Below are 14505 nucleotides of genomic sequence, written 5' to 3' on the forward strand. Positions count from 1 at the left end.
TTATATTCAGGAAGTTGAAGTCCCCCACAACAACAACCCTCTTAGTTTTACACCTTTCCCTAATCTTCCTGCATATCTGTTCCTCAATGTTCCGGTGGCTATTGGAGGGTCTGTAGTATAATCCCATCAGAGTGATTGCGCCTTTCTTATTTTTGAGTTCTACCCATATAGACTCAGTGGACGAGCCCTCTACATCCCCTCTGTGACATCATCCCTGATTAGTAGAGCAACTCCCCCTCCCGCCCCCTCTTTTACCTCCCTCTCTACCTTGGAACATTGAGCATCCATTCCTGTCCCTCTCTCAATCGTCTGTGTTCTGGCCACAACATCATCGTTCCAGGTACTGACCAATGCTCCAAGTTCATCCCCTGACCCATAATACTCCTGGCATTCAAACACACCCACTTCAAGCTGTCCGCCCCATCGTGTCTGTTACTTTGCTCCTGCCCGTGTTTACTGGCCCTGTCATCTCCCTTCCTCTCAATCCCTCCACTTTCTGACCCAGTGCTCTGGCTCCCATCTCCCTGCCAAACTAATTTAAACCCTCCCGAGTAGCACCAATGAACCACCCGGCCAGGATATTCGTTCCCCTCCAGTTGAGGTGCAACCCATCCCTCTTGTACAGGTCATCCCTGCCCCAGAAGGGGTTCCAATGACCCAAGATCTTGAAACCCTGCCCCCTGCACCAGTTCCTCAGCCACTCATTCATCTGTTCTATCATCCTATTCCTGCCCTGACTGGCACGTGGCACCAGGAGTAATCTAGAGTTTACTGCCTTGGAGGTCCTGCCCTTTCCTAACTCACTGCGCAGGACCTCTTCCCTCTTGCTACCTGTGTCATTGGTGCCAATGTGCGCCACAACCTCTGACTGCTCCCCCTGCCCCTTGAGAATATTCTGCAGCCGCTGTGAGACATCCTCGACCCCAGCACTAGGGAGACAACACACCATTCTGGTGTCTCTTTTGAGGCCCCAGAATCTCCTGTCTGTCTCCCTATCGAGTCTCTTCTCACTATTGCTCTGCCTGACTTTACCCTTCCCTGCTGAGCTGCAGAGCCGGCCACAGTTCCATTGACCTGGCTGTTGCTGCTGTGCCCTGATAGGTCATCCCCCAGCAGTATCCAAAGGGGTATGCTTGTTGCTGAGGGGAATGGCCACAGGGGAACCCTGCACTGACTGCTCACTCCTCTTACCTCTCCTGGTGGTCACCCATCTCTCTGCAGCCTGTACCCTGGATGTGACCGCCTCGGTGAAAGTCTCATCTATGAGGTTTTCAGCTTCCTAGATGGTCCTGAGTACATCCAACTCCAGCTCCAGTTCCTTGACCTGGTCAGTCAGGAGCTGCAGCTGGGTGCACTTCCTGCAGATGTAGTCACCAGGGAGACGGTGAGGTTCCCTGACATCCCACATCTTACAGGAGGAGCATTCCACTGCCCTAACTACCATCCTACCTACACTGAATCAAGGACTAAGGATATGCAGACAACAAAATAACCTGTTCTTACCTGTGCCTTCTTACCAAAACCTTTTTTTTTAAAGAGCTACTCGCTCTCCCCTCACCCGGGTCACTTACTCAGCCTCCTCTCGCCGAAGCCTCTTGATCTAAAGCCTCAGTCCCCACTCTAGCACTGAACCACTCCACCAATGGCCGCTCCAAAATGGAGGTGTTGCAAATGCATTGTGCAACTATCTGTGAATAAGACCACTTCTGATATGGTTGGGGGTGGGGAGGGGGTGGGCAGAGGAGGTTCCCGAGGGTGTTGTCTCAAATATGAGGCGAGGATGGAGATGCAGGATCTGTTTTCCTTGGAGCGGAGGAGGCTGGGGGGGACCTGATGGAGGTGTACAAAATTCTGAGGGGCATAGATAGGGTAGATAGTGGGAAACTTGGCAGAGGTATCGAAATTGGTAATTGGTTTATTATTGTCACATGTATACAGTGAAAAGCTTTGTTCTGCATGCCATCCAGACAGATCATTGCAAAACATGAATATGACACTAGGGCAAGCTGCCTGTCACAGTCGCTCCCTGATCACTGCCCCACACTTGGACCACAACCCACCAAAAGATGACTCGGTGCCCCAGCGAGTCCTGCACAGATCACACACTCTTTGTTCCTCGTTACCCCACCACTGGCTTGGTTTTCTTCAGTCGCTGGTGAAGTGGAGCTGAGCCTGTGGCAGGGTCGGGGGATCGCTGATATCTGGAATAACCCCTTCAGGACCCACACTGCGGTGTGGCCTCAGCATACCCTCTGAATGGCCTCAGTCTGTCGTCAGGCCTGAACAATTCACTCCCCACTACAGCAAGGCACATCTGCTTTCTTTGAGCTTCACATTATGTTGATGAATCTTCGAAACACCTCCTCCAGCACCCGTAGGTTTTCTTCCTCTGCGGCTGTTGGAACGCGAATGTCATCCTGACTGCAGAGTCAAGGCAGGATTGCTTGCAGCATCTTATCCATTGTTGCTAGGTGATGATATTACCCCATATGGTCGCTTCGTGAATGAACACAACCCCTTGTGGGTGTTTGTTACCGAGTACAATTGGTTCTCTGTGACACTGAACTGGGTTTGAGTGTGGGACAGATCCAGTGTAGTGAAGACTAGCTCTGCCAACTCAGTATTTAACCCTCGAGATGTGGGTCTCACGTCACCTACTGCTCGTTTAGGGGTCACTTTATAACCTCCACTGAACTGGACAGACTCATCAGCGGAGACAGCAGTGTGGGTGTTGTCCGATCACTACTGGCCACTCTCACCAACATCCCTGCTGCAGTTTGTGTTCGGGTATTTCTCTTGTGGTTTCTGTGGATAATACCGGCTGGCATTCAGCTTTACAGCTTACTATTCATTGACGTGAACCTTCGTTGATATCCATTTGAATTGACATCTCTGTGAATCTTCAAGTGTCTCTTCACATCAGAGTCATAGAGTCAGTGAGGTACAGCACGGAACAGGCCCTTTAGCCCGACAGGTCCATGCTAACCATCAACTACCCATTTACACTATCCTACATGAATCCCATTTTACCTTCTCATCTGCTCCTCTTCACCCACACACTGGGGGGCAATTTACAGCAGCCAGAGGTTGATAGGTTCTTGATTAGTGAGGGCATCAAAGGTTATGGGGAGAAGGCAGGAGAATGGGATTAAGAGGGAAGAGTAAATCAGGCATGATGGAATGGCGGAGCAGACTCGATGGGCTGAATGGCCTAATTCTGCTCCTGTGTCTTATGGTCTTCCCAAGTCTCTCTGTCCATAACCCTCCTGGGTCCCTGTCATGTGCTGCACACGTCCTGTTGGTATTTGATGTCCCAAGATTCATTACCTTACACTTGTCTGGAATAAATTCGACCTGTCACCGTTCCATCCAATGTTTCAACAGATCTCTCCATTCCCTCCCTCGCAGAACAGGCACTCCTCACTCACGACTCAGCTCTTCCTGAGAAGCAGATGCTGTTGACAGTTCTCACAGCGCTCTCTCCATCAACCCCTGATGCTGCCCTCACAGGGTGGCCCCCAGCACAGAGCGAGCTTGAGGAAGGATCCGTCCACTGACAGAACCAGGAACGCACTGCCTGAGGGATACAAACACAAACACAATTCCGCCAATTTGTGTGTCACCAAGTTACAGGGTCACAGAGTCAGACAGCCCTCCGTGTCCATGCCAACCCACCTATATTACCCCACATACCAGCACTTCTCTGCCCTGTGCTTATCCAGGTACTGAGAGAGTCTCTGCCTCCACCTCCCCCTCAGACAGTGCGTTGTCACCAGACCACCCCTCTGAGCTGAGGGAGACCTTCCACAGTCCGGGAGGTGTGTGTCGGTTCTTTTATCATGGGCTGGTCACGGCACTGCAGTGTAGGCACAGCGAGGTCCTGGTCCGTAGGCAGGGAGAGGTGAGGTGATGGGGCATCGGCAGATCGTGGTTCCCCACTGCCTGCTGTGGGGAGAGATGGCGTGGAAGGGAAGAGATCCCCAAGGCATCACCTGGGCCACCTCATCACTTGGTGGGTCGCACGGACCCCTGCCCTCCCCATTCCTACACCTCCGGGCCCTCGATCCCCCATCCTAAACCCCCCCAGGGCTTCTGCACCCCCCATCCCAAACTGCCGGTGCCCCGACCCCATTCCAAACCCCCGGGGCCTGATGTCCCACAGGATCTGGCAAGGCCCCCAGTGGGAGTCCCTCTGACCTCGGACAGGGCTCTGTGACCCAGGTCAGGGGGACGGGGGCGTGGGGGACAGTGAGGGTGGTGAGGGAGCGAGGGGGAGGGGTGAGGGGAAGGGATGGGGTGGGGAGGGAGGGGAGGGGTGTGGAGTTGGACAGTGGGGTTGGAGTGAGGGGGTGAGGGGGAGGGGTTGGGGGGAACAGGTAGAGGAAATATTAACCAGGTTGAAGGATCAGAGAGCTGTATGGTACAGCCCAGTGAGTCCATGCTGACCATCGTGAAATTGGGATGACCGTGTCCGTGTTTCCTGACCAGTGGCCAGGGTCCATCCAAGGTCCCCAGCTGTGGAGCTGTCCCAGGCTGGGTGACTGCGCCCTGTATCTGTTGGTTACCCTACTGCTCAACCTGTGGGGTAACCATGTGAGGGTGGAGTCAGGGTTGTCAGCACACTTGTGTACCGTGTGGTGGCATTGGTAAAGCAACGCTCCCCTTCCCACCCCTCCCCTCCCCTCCCCTCCCCTCCCCTCCTCACCCCACTGCTCCCCTCCCTGCCCCTCCCCATCTCACCCCTCCCCTTCCCACCCCTCCCCTCCCCTCCCCACCCCTCCCTGCCCCTTCCCTCCCCACCTCGCCCCGCCCGTCTCCTGAGATGGAGATTGAAAGATGGAGGAAGGAGAGAAGAGGTGTCAGAGATAGTTCAAGTGAATTGGAGAGCAGGGTGAAAATTAGTGGTGAAAATGTTGAGTTCCAGACGGGTACAGGAGGTGGCACTAATGCAGTCGTTGATATAGCGGAGAAAGACTTGAGGAATGGGTCTGGAGTAGGCTTGGAACAGAGACTGTTCAATGTAGCCAATGAAGAGGCAGCTGGGGCCCATGCGAGTGCCCGTAGCTACGCCCTTGCTCTGTAGAAAGTGAGAGGAATCAAAAGTGAAGTTGTTTAGGGTGAGGACAAGTTGAGCCAGGCGGAGGAGAGTATTAGCGGAAGGTGAATGGTTCTGTCTCTGGCGGCATAGACACAGAGTGAGAAAGGCCACATGGCTGTGGAGCCGAGTCTGAGTGAAAACATGGTGAGGAGCTGGAGAGCAGAGGAGGTCACAGAGGGGGAGCTCCCGTCGAAGAGAGGAGGAAAACTTCTTCAAAGTGGGAGAGACTTCGCAGTGGAGCAGTAATACTAGAGAAATAAAGTGCTGCAGATGCTGGAATCCAGATTTAAAACACAATGCTGCTGGAGGAACTCAGCGGGCCAGGCAGCACCCATGGAGAAAAGCAGGCGGTCAACGTTTCGGGTTAGGACTCTTCTTCAGGACTGAAGATAGGAAAAGGGGAAGCCCAATATATAGGAGGGAAAAGCAGAGCAGGGACAGGTAGACAAAAGAGGGAGGCAGGGTGGGCACAGGGTGGTGATAGGTAGATGCAGGTAAGAGGTAGTGATGGGTAGGTGTGGAGGAGGAGGGCAGAGCAGATCCACCGGGGGATGGGTCACAGGTAAGGAGAGAAAAAGCCAGTTAGCTTAATGCGTTTGTGGAAAATATTCAAAGCTGTTATTAGAGACACAGCAGGTCACTGAGAAACATTCAACACAAGACGTCAGAAATAGGATCAGGAGTCGGCCATTTGGCCCTTTGAGGTGCTTTACCATTCAATGGGACCACGGCTGTTCAACTTTCCTTGCTCAATGTCCCGCCCCCTCCCCATAACGATTGACTCCATCCTGATTAAAAATCTATCTCAGCTCTGAATAAATTCAAGGATTCAGTCTTCATGGTGTCTGGGACAAAGGACGGCAGAGACTCACAAATTCTTTATCATCCCAGTAAGGGCACCCCTTATTCTTGGAGCATGCTCTGTGGAATTAGAGGAAACATTCAGCATTCACCCTGACAAGTCCCCTAACCATAGAACCATACAGCACAAAACAGGCCCTTCGGCCCACCATATTTCAATAAGATTGCCTCCCATTCTTCTCAACAATAAGTACAGGCTAACTAGTTCAATCTCCTGCATAAGACGATGCTCGAGATGGTCTCACTCGAGCCTCGTACAGCTGTAATAGGGAGGAAGGAATTGTTGATGTTTTGGGTCCTTTCCCCACAGATGCTGCTCAGCCCACTGAGTTCCTCCAGCAGACTGTGTGTTGCTCCTCATTCCAGCATCTGCAGACTTGTGTCTCCAGCATTCCATCAACCTTCCTGATCACTTGTTGCACCCAGACAATCAGTGAGCCATGAATTTCTTAAATGGAGCAGGCTCAAGGAGCTGAGGTCCACTCCTGCTCCTGACCCATGTGTATTAAACAACAGTTACAGCTCAGCAACCTTCCAGCCCTCTGATGCCCATCGTGAAGGAGACTTCTGTGGACAGACCAGAGAAGCTGAGGTTGTTCTTGGAACAGAGGAGATTGCAAGAGGATCTGATAGAGGTGTTTAAAATCATGAAGAGTTTAGACACTAAATAGAGAGGAACTGTCCCCATTGGTGGAGGAGTCAAGAACCAGAAGGTACAGAACCAAAAATAAAATTCTCACAAAGTGCTGACCTTTCAGGCCACTTGAAGCTCTCTCAGCATTCTACCTGTGCTGCAGTTCATACCTGACTCAAGTTGTTTCCAGAGTTAGGTCACAGACATTGGTGAGACCACAGATCACTTACTGAGTAAAATTTCAGGTTTAATGGGCAGATCAGTCTTTCCTCTTGCATGTTCCACTTGTTGAGCTGTGTACATCCCCTTGACTGGGCATAGGATCCAACATTCAACGTGACCCCTCTCTCCATTGCCTCTCTTCCCTGTAGCTCTACTCTGTTTATATTAATACCATCAGTGCAGCTTCTTGCTTTTGAGCTTTATAAGTTCCAACTGCCCAGTCTTCTGCCATCTCCCTCTTTCTCTTTCTCAGGACTGTCTCCAGGTCTAAATCATTCTCTCTCAGGGTCACTGTATCTCTGCAACTATTCCTCCTGCATTCTTCTAATCAACGCACGATGCAACTGGTTTAGTGTTATTGTGATTCAAAAGCAAAAAGCAGCAGGGTGAGACCTGCTTCCCTCATTAATCAGGCTGGAGCAGCAGAGAGCAGAGTGTCCATTACGGGCTGGAAACTGTAATCCTAGATCAGATCTGGCACAAAGATAAAGGCATATATCCAAGTGCACCAACCCTTCAGGAAAGGTTGTGCAGCAACTAAACTATCACCCAGGATCTTATAGAACCTGATGCTGGAGGTCTGGCAAAAAATAAAATCATACTAATAAAATTGGTTTTAATATAGCATGTGTAGTCTGCTTCCATGCATGGAATGGATTACTGTTGAATTGTGATGTGGACACTAGTCATTGAGACCTAACTTGCAAATGCAGGAAGCGACAGAAAATATATTGGTCTTTAATAAGGTAGGTTTTGAGCACAGGTGTAAAGATGTTTTACTGCAATAAGGCCTTGGCGAGACGGCACTTGGAATATGGGGTGGACAGTTTTGGTCTCCTTACCTAAGAACGGATGCACTCGCAGAGTGGAAGTATAGCAAAGATTCACTAAATGGGGCTTGGGATGGCAGGTTAACTGTGAGAGGAGAGATTGAGTAGACCAAAGTGTTCTTTAGAGTTTAGAAGAATGAGAACACATCTCATTGAAAATTCAAGCAGAGTTCAACAAGCTGAAGAGCCCAGAAGCAGGGGTAGTCTCAGAACGGGGGAACTCATCCAGGCCTGAGACCAGGAGCGTTTGTTTTAGGCAGAGCGTGGTGGATCTTTGAAACTCTCCACCTCGGAAGGGCGCGGATTCATTCATGGAGTTTATTCAAAGCAGAGAATCAAGGGATGTGGGGAATGGAGCTGAGGGAGGAGATCGATTCTGTTCTTCATAAAGGACAGAACACGTCCGCAGGGCCCAATTACTCCGGCTCCTGATTTCGTTGTTGTCTGGCCGGAAGCCGGGGGATGATTGAGGGGGTGACACAACTGGGAAATCGCTCTATCTCTCGCTGGGAGCGGTTCGAGTGGATCCACTTCCGGGTGAGACCGAAGCGCGGGTTCCGGATCGGGAGCGAACGGCGGCGGGTCTGAGGTAAACGGACCACGGACCGGGGACCGGGGACCGGGGGGGGGGGGGGGAAGCGGGAAGCGGGGACCGGGGACCGGGGGGGGGGGGGGGGAAGCGGGAAGCGGGAAGCGGGGACCGGGGGGGGGGGGGGGGAAGCGGGAAGCGGGGACCGGTGGGGGGGGGGGGGGAAGCGGGGACCGGGGACCGGGGGGGGACCGGGGACCGGGGACCGGGGACCGGGGGGGGGGGGGAAGCGGGGACCGGGGACCGGGGGGGGGGGGGGAAGCGGGGACCGGGGACCGGTGGGGGGGGAAGCGGGGACCGGGGACCGGTGGGGGGGGGGGGGAAGCGGGGACCGGGGACCGGTGGGGGGGGAAGCGGGGACCGGGGACCGGTGGGGGGGGGGGGGGGAAGCGGGGACCGGGGACCGGTGGGGGGGGGGGGGAAGCGGGGACCGGGGACCGGTGGGGGGGGGGGGGAAGCGGGGACCGGTGGGGGGGAAGGGGGAAGCGGGAAGCGGGGACCGGGGACCGGGGGGGGGAGGGGGGGGAAGCGGGGACCGTGGGGGGGGGAGGGGGGGAAGCGGGGACCGTGGGGGGGGGGGAGGGGGGGAAGCGGGGACCGGGGACCGGGGGGGGGGAAGCGGGGACCGGGGACCAGGGGGGGGGGGGAAGCGGGGACCGGGGACCAGGGGGGGGGGGGAAGCGGGGACCGGGGACCGGTGGGTGGGGGGGGAAGCGGGGACCGGGGACCGGGGGGGGGGGAAGCCGGTTACCGGGGGGGACCCGGCACGGAGCCGCCCGACCTCTCCACGGCGTTCCCGTCCTCCCCATCGGCCGCTGCTGGTGGTCATCCCGGACCAGTGGTCACCCCCCCCCCCTCAGTCCCTCTCCCCAGACCAGTGGTCACCCCCCCCCCCTCAGTCCCTCTCCCCAGACCAGTGGTCACCACCCCCCATGTGCATTGAGTTGGGTACCGAAGCTGATAGATTCCAGGCAACAAACTGAACTCTGCTCTGGTTAATTCACCAGCAAAGGCAGCCTGGGGTGGTGGATGGTCTCCCCCGATCCCATGACTGGTTGGAGGGAGTACTGAGGGCTGACTCTCCATGGCTGAAACTCTTGTTGAGATTTCCCTGCTGGTTTAGATATTACTCAGTCATATGATGTTGTTGAAGCAGTTGTTTATGAAATAAATACTATCCTCATTGCAGGTCAGAGTGACCACTGGCACTGCAGCACCAGGAGTAGTTGCTTGTGGGTTGGTTGAGTGCGAGACGCTTCTCTGGTGTGTGTCTCACGGTCAACAGGGATTATTCATCAGGCTGTGTCTCTCACCCCATTAGTCTTGCTGCTGGGCTGTGATGTTCCTGCATGAGACCAAGGTTATATCTGTTCCTTGTTTACACAACCTGTGGTGCACTGAGGATACACAGCTGATGCCGCCCATCGATCCTGGACAGATGACCCCACACTAGTTTTAGGTTTTTTTTGTATCTCATTTTCCTTCAATCTGACCAATAGATGAGGAACTGTGCACGTGTGTGTGTGTGTGTGTGTGTGTGTGTGTATGCATGCGTGCGTGCATGTCTCTCACTGGGTTTCTGTGTGTGCATATATCATGCAGTTCCTCTTCAGTTGACTGACACTTCCTGTCTTGTTCTGTGTACTTTTGCCCCTTAGTACAATGTGGTTGTGTTGTCCCTGACACCTGAGCCCAGCTGCCTTCCATTGTTGGAGTCCAGCAGTACTGGGCACCATAGCTGCAGAAGTGATCTGGTCAACTGATTCATTCTTGCCGGGACCGTAATGCACCAACTAGTGCTCCGGCTGAGACTGGTTAACCGCCAACTAGAGGGAGAAATGTGGGATTTGTGGGGCTCTGTTAGTGCCATCCAGCCAATGAATTCATCAAGCAGTTACTGGGGCCATTGTCAAATACCCAACAATGTCTGCATTTACAAAGCACCTTATCAGGTTAAAAGACCCGTATTTAATTATCTTTGACCTCTGTATCTATAGAACTGTCTCCACGAGTGCCTTGATTGCGTTAGAAGCAGACTGCGTTTGGGGGCACTGATCAGAAGTTGGGCATCGGCTGTCGTCTCCAGCACTTGGACTGTTCGGACTGCCGTTTCTTTCTCTGCAGCCCTGATGCCTGATGGTGGGCAGGGGCTAGGATGGATGGGCTGGACCAGCCTCTCCCAACCATTGCCTCAATCAACACCTCGTACTCCCAGTGCCAGGCAGGCCTGGCAGCACAGTGCCCAACTCTGGAGGAGAGGAAGGCCATCTCTGACGTACGCCGGACCTTCTGCCTCTTTGTAACCTTTGACCTGCTGTTCGTTTCCCTCTTGTGGATTATCGAACTGAATGTAAGTGTTTCCTTTCTGGGAATCAGCACACACACACACAGGGACAGGATCTGAAACGCTGTTGCTTCCTCCCTGCTAGTTTTGCTTTGATTTGTAAATAGTTAATACAAACCCCCACCTTTTATACTGGCTATCTCCCCTCTTTCTTTCCAGTCTGGATGAAAGGTCTCAATCCGAGACATTGACTGTCCGTTTCCCTCCGTAGATTCTACCCGACCCGCTGAGTTCCTCCAGCATTGTGTTGCTACCAAAAACTCACAGTTCAACTCTCTCCCCTGTAAAGAATAAAAATTGAAATTAGATGTGATTTCAACACATCCGTGGTTACTGTAGAGCACAATTCCAGAGCAAAGGTCAGCTCCTGTTTGTTAGTCACTGGGTGTGATGGCCACAGTCACTATACCCAGAGTGAGGATCAGATTCTTTGTCACTACATGGAGTCACTTTCTCTTCAAGATAAATGTTATTCCCTGTGAAACTGTACAGAGTTGATGTAGTGAGGTATCGTTAATCAGATCGTTTCCTGAGCATTAATGAGCAGCAGCTTAAACACGAGCTGGTTTCTGGGTTTGAAGCCATGATGTTTGGTGGGCTGAGTGGTTGGGCAGAATGACTGTGTGATCGCTCAGTGACCCAGTGCAGTCCCTGTGAGGGGGAGTGTTGCAGTGTGGGTGGGGCGGTGCAGAAGGAGCGCTACGCTGTGGGAGGGGCAGTATGGAGAGAGTGCTGTGCGATGGGAGGGTGCGGTGTACACATAAGTCAGAGGTTGAACCCTGGTTTAATGAGTGCAGAAGGACATGCTGGGATCTGACAACAGTACCTGGCGAAACACTGCCACAGGACTGTGTGAAACAGCAGAAGCAGTTTGCAATACAGCAAAGTGATTCCACGACCAACCAACCCAAACAAAGCTAATTAGAGCTGGTGGTGCACAATGATACAGTCAACGTGAGGAGGAACCTCCAAGGACATCACCATCCTCAACGATGACAGCTCCTAGGAGAAACACCTGAAACGTTTGCAGTCGTGTCCAGCCAGAGTGTCTCGTGGGTGCTCCATCTCAGCTTCATCCTGAGATCCCACCATCACAGGAGCCAGTCTCCAGCCAATGCGACTCACTCCTTGTGATATCGGGAAACAGAGATCACCGAATGCAGCAACAGCAAGGGGGCCAGACAAGTCCTTGTTCCAGACCCCTCCATCTCTGTCCAAGCTGTTCCGATACAGTTAAAGCAACAGCATCCACTCAACAACATGGCAAATCGTCCAGGAGCCCTGTTGAGGAAAAACAAGACGATCCAGTCTGGCTAAAATTACTGCTCAGTTGGTCTACTCTGTCATCAGCAAGAAGCTAAAGGAGGAAGATGTCACCAGTAGTGGTGTCGGGCACTCACAGACGGGCTGCTCACGTGTCCAGTGCAGGTTTTTGTCAGGACCACTCAGCTTCAGAGCCGTCAGTCTTAGTCCAGACATGGACCAAACAGCTGACTTCCAGAGGGGAGGTGAGTGCGACTACCCCTAACAGCAAGGCAGCATCTGACCCACTGCGGCAAAACTGGTCACTGGAGGTTCAAAGAGAAAAGACGAAGTCAGGCCTCACACAGAGGAAGATGGTTGTGGTTGTTGGAAGTCAATTATCCCAGCCCCAAGATATCACTGCAGGAGTTCCTCAGGACAGGGTCCTGGGCCCAACCATCTCCAGCTGCTTCATCGGTGACCTTTCTCCCATCGTGAGGTCAGAAGTGATGATGTGCAAGCACCAGCAAAAAATGTTCAATTCCTTTTGCAATTCCACAACAGCTGAAACTGCCAGGACTGGGCTGAGCATGGGCTGAGAAGTGGCAAGTGTTCTTGCCAGAAAAGTGCCAGGCAATGACCATCTCTGATGCAGGAGAGTTTAATCACCAACCCCGGACATTGTGGTCTATCATCACCGAGTTCCTGGAGGTCACCATTGAATGGAACTGGACCAGCCACATGGGTACCATGACAATGAGAACAGGTTAGAGGCTGAGGCAGTGGCGAGTGACTCACTTTCTGACACCTGTAGCACAAGACAGGAGTGTGAAAGAATGCCTGGATGTGTGTAACTGCGACCACACCAAGAAGCTTTACACCATCAGGACAATGCAGCATTCATTCACTGGGCCACAGTGGCTGCAGTGTGGACCATCTACAACATGCACTTCAGTTCAAGTCCAGGCTACTCCGACAGCACCCTCCAAACTGAGGACCTCTACCACCAAGGACGACGACAGCAGGTGCAGGGAACACCACCACCTGCAAGTTCCCCTCCAAGTCACACACTGTCCTGATTTGGAAACGTGTTGTTGTTCCTTCATTGTTGCTGGGTCTAAATGTCAGAATTACTCATCCGGTAGTGTTGGGGAGCACCTTCACCAGAGACTGCAGCGGTTCAAGGTAGTGGTTCACTGTAGTGCCAAGAGAGTGCTGCACTGCAGGACCTTCACTCATTCTAGACCCATGGTTCTCTTGTTTTCAGATGTTCACTGTCTTCTGTCAAGATGAATGCAGAATAGATGTTTCGTTTCCTCTTGTATCCCAAACACTTTCTCTGACTCTGTGTAAGGGGCCCACATGTTTAATTAACCTTTTCCTTTAACATATCCATAGCAACCACTGCAGTCAATCGGTGTCTCCCTGCCCTGCCCTCGTTTTTCACTTTTACTTTCCTGATCAGCGTTTTGGTTTCCTCTGAACTCTGCTTTCCAACTGTCAGGCTTGTTGCTTTTTTTGATAACTGCTCTCTCTTCAACTTCTCGATAGAAAAGGCCTTTTATTTTTGCCTCAGGGACATATAATACTTACACCATGCCTACCTTTTAATGTAAATTTTCTAAGCTATCATAGCCAAATCATGCCTTTGAGGCATAAAAACAAACTGCTGGAGGAACTCAGTGGGTCAGTCAGCATCTGTGGAGGCAGAGAGATGATTGACGCTTTGGGTCAAGACCCTGCAAGTCGTTTTGACCTGCTGAGTTCCCCCAGCAGTTTGTTTTTCTGCTCCAGATTATAGCATCAGCAGTCTTCTGTGTCTTCATGCCTTTGAAGTTTGCTTTATTCAGATTTAGGATCCTGACTCCAGATCGAACAAATTCACTTTTGTTTTTATATGAAAGTCTCCTTCATATTATTGATCAGTCCTCTGAAGACCATTTAACTACCAGATCATCAATGAACTGATTCTCATTGCACCGTGTGGCAGATCTGCACTCGCCCTTTGCACCTACTGATCTGAGTGAGGGGGCAACAGAGAGAGAGCTGTGCTGAGGGAGGGAGGGAGGGGGCACTGTTGGAGGTGTAGTACTGAAGGGGATTTGTACTGTTGGTAGGGTCAGTACTGAGAAAGGACGATACTGTCAGGGTAGCAGTATTGAAGGTGCACTGAATTGTTGGTGGGTCAGCACTGGGGGAGCTGTGCACAGCTGGAGGCGCTTTGACTTTGGGCTGAAATGAGGTGAGATTTGAACTAGGGCCCCATCTAGCCTCATGTCACTGTCTGAAGAAGAGCAGGACACTGCCTCCTGGTGTCATGGGGCCAATACTCATCTCCCAACAGATTGCCTGGTCCTTACCTGATTACCTTCTGTGGGATCTTGCTGTGCACAATTTGGCTGCTGCACTTCCTACGTTACAAAGTGGCAAGTCCTCAAGTTCTTATTTGATTGTTGAGCTTTAGCATGTCTTTGGGTTAGGAGAGCTGCTGTAGGAATGCAAGTCTGTCTTTACAGAGCTTGCAGAGCATCTCAGAGCTTCACCACGTCTGCAGCTTGACTAAACAACTCTGTCAAACAACGTCTCTGCCTCTTGGCACAGAGGCGGAGCTGGAGCCTCCACAGTGAGTCAGAGTGTTTCCGTGAACTGCATTTCCCTTGGAAAATTACTGACTCTGAAACCTTA

General features: G+C 52.4%; 1 protein-coding gene across 1 annotated transcript in view; it reads left to right on the top strand.

Moving 5' to 3' along the window:
* Positions 1-7623: 7623 nt before the first annotated feature.
* stard3 (StAR-related lipid transfer (START) domain containing 3) overlaps positions 7624-14505 on the top strand; it is a 36284-nt gene continuing 29402 nt past the window's right edge. Inside the window, exons 1-2 of the mRNA XM_052038847.1 lie at positions 7624-8234; positions 10232-10584. Coding sequence (XP_051894807.1) covers positions 10390-10584 — 195 coding nt within the window. The 5' untranslated portion in view covers positions 7624-8234; positions 10232-10389. The remainder of the gene's footprint in view (positions 8235-10231; positions 10585-14505) is intronic.

The sequence above is a fragment of the Pristis pectinata genome, chromosome 25 (assembly GCF_009764475.1).
Source record: "Pristis pectinata isolate sPriPec2 chromosome 25, sPriPec2.1.pri, whole genome shotgun sequence".
NCBI classification, from domain to species: Eukaryota; Metazoa; Chordata; class Chondrichthyes; order Rhinopristiformes; family Pristidae; genus Pristis; species Pristis pectinata.